This window comes from Diaphorina citri, unplaced genomic scaffold, assembly GCF_000475195.1.
Source record: "Diaphorina citri unplaced genomic scaffold, Diaci psyllid genome assembly version 1.1 scaffold21532, whole genome shotgun sequence".
NCBI classification, from domain to species: Eukaryota; Metazoa; Arthropoda; class Insecta; order Hemiptera; family Psyllidae; genus Diaphorina; species Diaphorina citri.
In genome coordinates, this window is record NW_007398880.1 from 2,920 (window position 1) to 10,811 (window position 7,892).

General features: G+C 40.1%; 1 protein-coding gene across 1 annotated transcript in view; it reads right to left on the minus strand.

The window, feature by feature from the left end:
* The window catches only part of LOC103523390 (transmembrane and TPR repeat-containing protein 4-like), a gene marked incomplete at its 3' end in the record, with an annotated part of 10,455 nt that extends 2,660 nt beyond the window's left edge, over positions 1-7,795 (minus strand). Inside the window, exons 1-10 of the mRNA XM_008488440.3 lie at positions 7,365-7,795; positions 6,758-6,989; positions 6,296-6,476; positions 5,655-5,834; positions 4,944-5,177; positions 4,330-4,535; positions 3,660-3,837; positions 3,096-3,240; positions 2,522-2,690; positions 304-431 (exon numbers count right to left, since the gene is read on the minus strand). Of these exons, the coding sequence (XP_008486662.1) occupies positions 304-431; positions 2,522-2,690; positions 3,096-3,240; positions 3,660-3,837; positions 4,330-4,535; positions 4,944-5,177; positions 5,655-5,834; positions 6,296-6,476; positions 6,758-6,989; positions 7,365-7,404 (1,693 nt within the window). The remainder of the gene's footprint in view (positions 1-303; positions 432-2,521; positions 2,691-3,095; positions 3,241-3,659; positions 3,838-4,329; positions 4,536-4,943; positions 5,178-5,654; positions 5,835-6,295; positions 6,477-6,757; positions 6,990-7,364) is intronic.
* Between the last annotated feature and the right edge of the window lie 97 nt (positions 7,796-7,892).

Below are 7,892 nucleotides of genomic sequence, written 5' to 3' on the forward strand. Positions count from 1 at the left end.
CCTTTTTGGGGAGCATGATTTCTGGAATCATCAATACATCACTACGATGATTTGGGGAACGTTTTTAGAAAAAAGTCCTGGTCTTGAGAGAAGGGCAACTTATTAGACCCATAATGACGAGTTGTCAGGTCTTTTCCAAGCTCCTTCGCCTCTATCACATGTCGTTTACGACAGTCACACCCGGCTAACTCTTCTTTCTTTCTCGCCTGATGAACATGTTGGACCCTTTGTAGCATCCACTAGTAATTAAGTTCCACATGAAACAGAAACACTATACATACAGGTTCACTCTTAATTATCTGCAGGTGTTTGCCTTCATGGTCTGGAGCTGGTATCGGATCATGGCCTGGTTCTCTTTTTTGTCTGGTATGATTACCTTGATTCTTCGCAGGAGTTGCCTCAGGAACCTGGTATCGATGGCTCGGGAGCCTCTTCTTTAGCTCGACTCATAAAGGTGGTCTTACTAACAAGTCTTTCTTGCGAAAACTTAGAAACCCAAAAAGTTGAGACTAAACAAAGAAAGAAAACTCTCTGAAAAGAAGGTGAAGTATTTTGAACTGAAAAAATGTGCTAAAAAGTATTTAAGGAAAATTAGAAAAGAAAAAAATGGGGTAAACTTTTGGTACTTAATATTCTCATTGGAAGACTGCCATAGACTGTAATGGAGACAAAGTCATAAACCTGTACCCCACTACGTGGTTTCGAGACTTGTGTGGACCTGAGTTACAATGTTACCGACCTAGGAAAAGTACACTTCTTCGACCGTGTTATAATAGTAGTGAGCAAACTGTCAGATAGCCATCTCATTCTAATTACAACCTAAAGTGGTTATAAATAAGTCAGGAATCTGTGTTGCAATTTCGATTGTCAGTCAATTCTAGGGCAATTTAAACATCACCCGAATTGTCCCGACAACTCGATTGCCCGACAAACTCCGACCTTTCTTACAACTACTTTGAGTGGTATTTTGAAAATTTTTATCTGGAATGCGCTTTCATCTACAATTTCGCGGAAACTTCCTTTATTTCTTCATTTTTGTTCACTACCTTATAATTTTTCACAATTCTGAAAATTTCATAATTTGGAGACGCACCAGTGTTTCCCAATACCTGCATTTCGCTGGAAAAGATTCAATTGGGAAGGACCGATCTTTAACAAACGTTTGAATTTTTTTTTTTTTTTTAGTGCTGGCAAAAAGCGGTGGAATAACTGGAATGTCCGAACACATTTGTGCGGGTGATAGATATTTTCTTGTATCCCATTTCAAACGGGTGGTAGTTCATCCTTTAAAAACAACATGGAAATGCAGAACTTAAAACTAAATGTTGGTGGTTTTTAAGGCATCCTTGCGTGCCAAAATCCTCAATATTCGCTTTTTGACTTTTTTTTTCACGCTTTAAAGCCGGCAAAAGACCGCCAAAAAGGCGCGGTTTTCGAGAGGGGAGTTTGAGAGCTCCAGAAGCTAACATCATACTGTGAAGGGCCGGTGGTATCCACTTGCTAGGATACTTTTTTTTACGAACAAACATTGATTACGTTCCAGGCTTCCACCACTTATCAATCCCTCCAGGTGGAGAGACCAGATAATCTGATACATCATGTATAATCTAAAACCTTAACCCTGGTAAAAGCGCCTAAGTCTTATGTAGTACACCACTACAAAAAGGAAGTATACTAGGTACACCTATTGAACAACCAAAAATCATAAACTCATTGATACGTCGATTATCCTCGCGCGCCGCGCTGGCCATAAAAAAATAATAAAAGATGTACAAGACCGGTACGGAGTCGTACTTGATCGCCTTAAGGCCTCACTTCGCTGCCTTAAAGCCATCACATAATACAAAAGATCTATTCCCACTACTCCCCATCCTATTCCTCCGATTGCGGCTGGGGTCTTATCTTCTAACCTTCCACGTCATTTCCTCTTATCCGACAAGACATTCCATCCGATTATTTCAGCAGATGGAACGGTATGCATATAGTGGGGTTTATCGTTTGGGAGCAGTCATCTTTTTAAAGACGAAGTTGACAAATTTTTTTAAGAACCACACTCGTAGTGTACTGAAAGAAATAAGGTATAACTTACTACGAATAAACCCCAGCAAAATAACATTGAAAAATCTTATAGAGATTGGCCAAATCAGTTATATCGGCTTTTGGCTATTGTTTTTTATGCCGGCTTTTTGCGGCTTTTCTACCAGTCGTTATGGCGATGGCGTCGTGATAGTTTTTTTTCAAAACACAGCGTAGGAACAATGTAAACTTTCAACGTATGGTGTAAGTTCAGAGATCGAGAATAAGCAAGTACAAATGTCCGTCTTGGTGTGTGGTGACCTGGTTAGCTCGGCTCACCATTCGATGACAAACTTTGTGCCTACTCACTAATCTCACCCACCCCAAATGGGGCCGAGAAAAGCCAGTATGCGTTTGCCCATATGGCCACCCATCCAGACACTTACCACGCGCAACATCGCATTATAGTGATCCATTGAGAAAGATTTGGATCTTGGTTACTTACTCATATTGCACGGCTTTCTTAAACAAGATCTCGGCTTCATGAGGCTGGTCTAATCGTAATAGATTGGCTAGGTTATTCATGGCTTGAGCATAGGTAGGATTGAGTCGAATTGCTTCCCGATAATATGTGACAGCCAGGGCCTGATTGTTTTGCTCGGCTGCCTGACGACCTGTGAATTGGGAATGACAGACTTATTATTAGGTGGAAAGGTGGAAGAAGCTATTAAGAGACTGACACAAATGCTATTACATGTCTCAATACCTGGTCTTTCGACATCGACAGATCGTTGCGTGTATATGCAATATTTATGCAAATTTCACTCGTTCGGACATGAAATCTTCGCAAAATATCGCGTAGGAGAGACATGTGTGTACCGGCCTTTAAATGACATGAGAAGGCTGGAGCTTACCAAGTCGAATAAACAAGAGATCTTTTAATCTGAAATAGAGCTACATAATTATGTTAATCGTGCTAAGTACAGCTTGTTTTTGGATTAACATCAATCCAGTGTTACTCTAAATTGGTAAGCCCTGACTAGAGACACATCAGATGATATAGGAAGGCTGGAGCTTACCCAGATTGAAGTGCATCTTCGCATTCAGCGGTGACACACGTATGGCACTTTCATACAATCGCACTTCATTGTTCCAGTCTTCGTTTCGGTCCAATGTACGTACGCTCAGAATGAACATCACAAATATAAAGGCTGCTATGATATTCTGTAAGGGGGAAAAAATGAGTCTTTTTTTTACTACCCCAATACATGAGACAAATCCATGTAATCAAGCAATGGACTGCTTTGGCCAAAGGCCGGTTTTACCACTGAAAGTTAAATAAGCGTCAAGGGCTTTCTTTGACGTCACCCATTTGATTTACGCAGGTGAGCATTTCTTAAACTCTGGATTCACTGAAAACCCTCTGTGGTAAAATCGGGCATAAGACTCATAAGAGTTCAGGCAACGAGCAGGCAAAAAGAGTGTCACTTATAAGAGTGTCCCAGACGGATTTCTATTCCTCACCTCCCACAAGATTTTCATTTCATTTGAATTTTTACTTTATTTAATCTTCTTTTAAAGGTTATCAGGGAGGAGCTCTTCCACCCAACCACTTTTCTTCCTTTCCGTGTAGCAAAACTCACCTGTTTATGCTTATCAAACTGTTGCACTGCCTTGTTCAGGCTGACAGCAACGAGCAGGCAAAATCCGAGACTGGGGATGTACAGATTTCTCTCGGCTATCACGAAGCCAACTCGGAACAGCAGATTCGAAGCAGGCAGAAATGGCACAATGATCAGAGACGTGGCGATGAGTACATCTCTGAAATGACATGGGATCAGCAAATGAGATATATATCTAGTTGTGTGTCTGCAGTAAATGCTCCGGAAGCAGATCGTATAACCTTAACCCATCTCTTGGGGTAGTTGCCCCTACACCTAAGCCTCAGAGTGGGCTTTTTGTGTGTGTCTGGAAGCAGATAGTTTTAATGGTGGAAAAAGTTGGGGAAAATTTTAATAAGACGCCAGTGATCAAATCATTAAATGTAAAAGAGCTCACTTGTGCATATCACGAATTGTAGCATTTGGATTTTCTCTTGTAATAGCTCTAAAGCTGTGTCCACACATAGTCGAGGGCCGTCGATCGATGTCGACTGAAACCGTCCACACTGCATCTACAACACAGATTCAACTAGTCGATCGACAGCCGTTGGCTATGTGTGGACGCAGCTTTAAAAGTTATAGACTGATTCGGACCATATGAATTGGATAAAAATAGAAATCATATGATTCGCTCAGAATGTGAGCCTCTTACCTTCTTCTCTGCTGGTCAAACAAGGACTGAACACATCGAAGCAAAAGCCCGGCCATGGCAGTCCAAAATGCCAACACAAACACAAGACGATAATCAGTCCAAGACTGAATCAGGGGTAGACTGCCCATGCTCCAATCGTTGCATAGCCATTGGGGGCACAGGAGCAACCACAAGTTGATGGCGTAGATGTAATTGTAGTTGAACACCTGGTGAAAAATTAGACCTGTTAGGCAACTGACTTAATCATCACGAAAAATGTTGCAATCCACCTGAGGAAAGACTTTTGTGGTGGGAGTCGAACCCGCGACTTAGCACATACAAGGCAGACGCGCTACCCTCCAACCTAACAAGGCTGGCTAGACAAAACTTTTCACATTCAAAATTATCTGCAAAAATCTTAGAGCATGGAAGGAGTCAAGATCTGTTTCTGCACGTCCAAGGGGTCTTGAGTTTCAACCCCTAATCCTTCCAACACGATGACATAATAATATCATGACTATCTCACGGACACAGAAATTAGTAGGTAATGTAAGTATGTAGGAAGATACTTATTAGGACTAGTTTTTTTATTATTATTTTAGTAGGTACCTAGCATAAAAAGAACATTCTCTTACCCTCATAACAAACTGCTCGTGAAAGGAAGCAGGATTATCAATGGGTTTGAACGTGGGCGGGGCAGAACCCATGATACTCCATCGTACATACAGAGCCAGTAGTCCTACAATAGCCAACAGCCCTTGCCTGATGAGCAGAAACCTCTGGCGATGAGGTTTGATTATGTGCAGAGAATAGCAGCCAACGATGGTCAGCTTGTGAACGACGAACAAGTCGTAGATACTGAGTATGCCCTGAAAAAAAAAGGGGGGGGGAATAAAATAAAGTGTCTATTATATCTGAGTACAAGGTAGTGTGCCAGGCCAAATTCCAGTAAGCACGCCTGTATCTTTACACAAACCGATTTGGTAGGTTTTTCCCACCTTCATACTCTTACTTCAGTTAGTATAATAAGCTTGGAAGGTGGACTAATCGTAAGCGACAGGTGGTGGGTTCGATTCCCGCCGGCGCGAACTTTATTCTGATAAGGTTTGTTCTTATATTACATTACATTAAAATGGGTATCTTTTCTGAAGAAATTCCTGTGTGTAGAGGACTATTGTACTTTAGGTTTATTCTTGGATCTGCTAGGTTTGTCCTATCCTCCCCTTCTTCTCTCTTTAATTTTGGACAATAAGACCTCCGTTGTTACAGCTGTCCCCCCTATCAAAACACATTTTTTTTCTTTTTTTTTTTTTTTTTCAAGTAGAAAAAAGTTAAAACCTGCTTACCAGTACAGTAATGCCTTGTTCCTTGCACAGCATGGCTCCGACACACAATAGAGCACTAGTAATGGTCAGAGAAATCATCTTCAGCACATTGTGTGTTGAGGAGCAGTATTTGTACACAAGTATCGAGACAAACCCTAAGAATGCAGCAAGCAGATCTGCACGGCCCACTATTCCAGCCACCTGGTAAGATAAGGAAAGTGTCCATTAGACAGTCTGATTAGGTACTAAAAAACATGAACAAGAAGTAGGTACCCACTCAAAATAGCTAATTGAGTAGCTAGGTATGGCTCTTTGTACTGTTCAGCATATGAATGGCATCAAACTGTTTCAGAAACCTAAACAACTCATCAGCTTAACTCCATACACAAAAAGCCCACTCTGAGGCTTAGGTGTAGGGGCAAATGCTCCAAAGGATGTGTTCAATTTATACAAATCTAAACATCTCATCCATTTTTTCACCCAAGCAAGCATTAGAAAATTAAAAAAGTTCCCATGGGCCTTATCAACAAGAAAGCTGAGTTCATTAACATCCCAAGTTTGCATGGAATCTTGGCAATGCTCATTTGAAGAGGAACACTGATGACTTAAATGGCTGGTGGCTCTATCAAAATTTCTTAAAAAAAAAAAGAAAAAAAACTTACAGATTCACAATGAATGGGATGTACAGTGAAGAGCAAAGCTGTGTAGAATGCAGTGGATGGACTATGGCCTCTTGATAGAACTTGAACAACACTGTATGTCAAACTGCTACATAAGCCATGTAGAATTATATTGACTACATGAAAACTGAATGCTGCCTTGCCAAACAGAAGGCAGTTCCATCTGAAATGATAAGAAAGAGTTACTTAACAAATTTTTACTTCTTTTCAAAGGCTTATTTGTGTTTTTGTCATGTCAACTTAGCAATAAGTGATGGTATTTAAGTACTGAAAGCTTTTTTTCTTAGTATGATACTTGGCTTCAAACACCTTATCTTTGCTAGGATTTCAAAATGTTTCTTGATAGATTATGAGATTACCTACATAGGGCTGAGTGCATACCAAAACTGTGATTGTAGGAAGTCCATTTCTACACGAGACTGAAAAGTTAAAATTGATAGTTACCTGAAAGTTATCACAGTTAAAGGTCTGTAGGATTTGTGACTGTAATTCTGATTGATCAGTGAACCCCAATAATCATTGTAGAAGAGCTTCCATAATGGTGCTGTTCCTTGAACATCATCATTATTCACAATGGCCTCGGCATCATCAAACACAAAGTCTCCCCATACTGAGTTCCAGAATACACTGACTCCAACAATAAACAGGAAGATTTTGATGAAACTTTCATGACTCCCTGAAAACAGTTGTCAAGAAATTTATGAAGGTTGATATAACTTAATGGTGTTTGTTACACATTCATGGATGCTTAAGTAACACTACAAATGTTGACAAACACAAGGCTAGATGTTTTAGGCCAAATGAGTTGGTGTTAGTCCTTCCTGAATTAAAACAGAGGAAACCTGTTTGATAGAGGGAACTGTAACAACAGAGGTCTTATCATCCCAAAATTGATGTATCTACTGGGTTAGGCTAGGAGTGGATTGATTTTTTTTTTTTGTCCTAGCAAGGCTAACCCAGTAGGGGGATCAAACTTACAATGTAGCACTTAAAAGCCAGGAACACTAGGTTCCAAGCTAACTAGACATGAAAAGGAAAGAAGGAAACTTACTTAGATACGAGTCAAAACTATTGGCTTGACAGTGTTTCATTTTGATCTAAGGTGTCATCTTCATTTCAGTAGAATGAAAGTAACACACAGTTGTCACCTGACAAACCAGGAGATTTCCAGCCTGCTCCATATTCTCACTGTGGCATGAATAGCCTTTGGAAAATCATTTGTGAAAGACCATTTTTTTTGGTGTCTAGAAAGCCAGGATTCAGTTCTGGTTTTGGACTACCAAAGATGTTGGTGATCCACACTAAGGACAACATGATTATCACTGCATGGCCCGGGGTATTATAAACATGGAAAGACTGGTAAATTTACAGGAAAAAGACTTTAGAAGGAAAAATTATGGCAAATCAGGGAAAATTAACTAAATAACTAAAATGAGCAAATTTAAATTTTTGAATTTTGAAGAAAGCGCTTACGCTTATGAGATGCATGTTCCGACTCGCACATTTTAATAATGCTACTACGCTGCGGTCTAGTGGCAATTTATTGAAGCTTTGAACTGCCAAAGAGCTATTTTTTTAA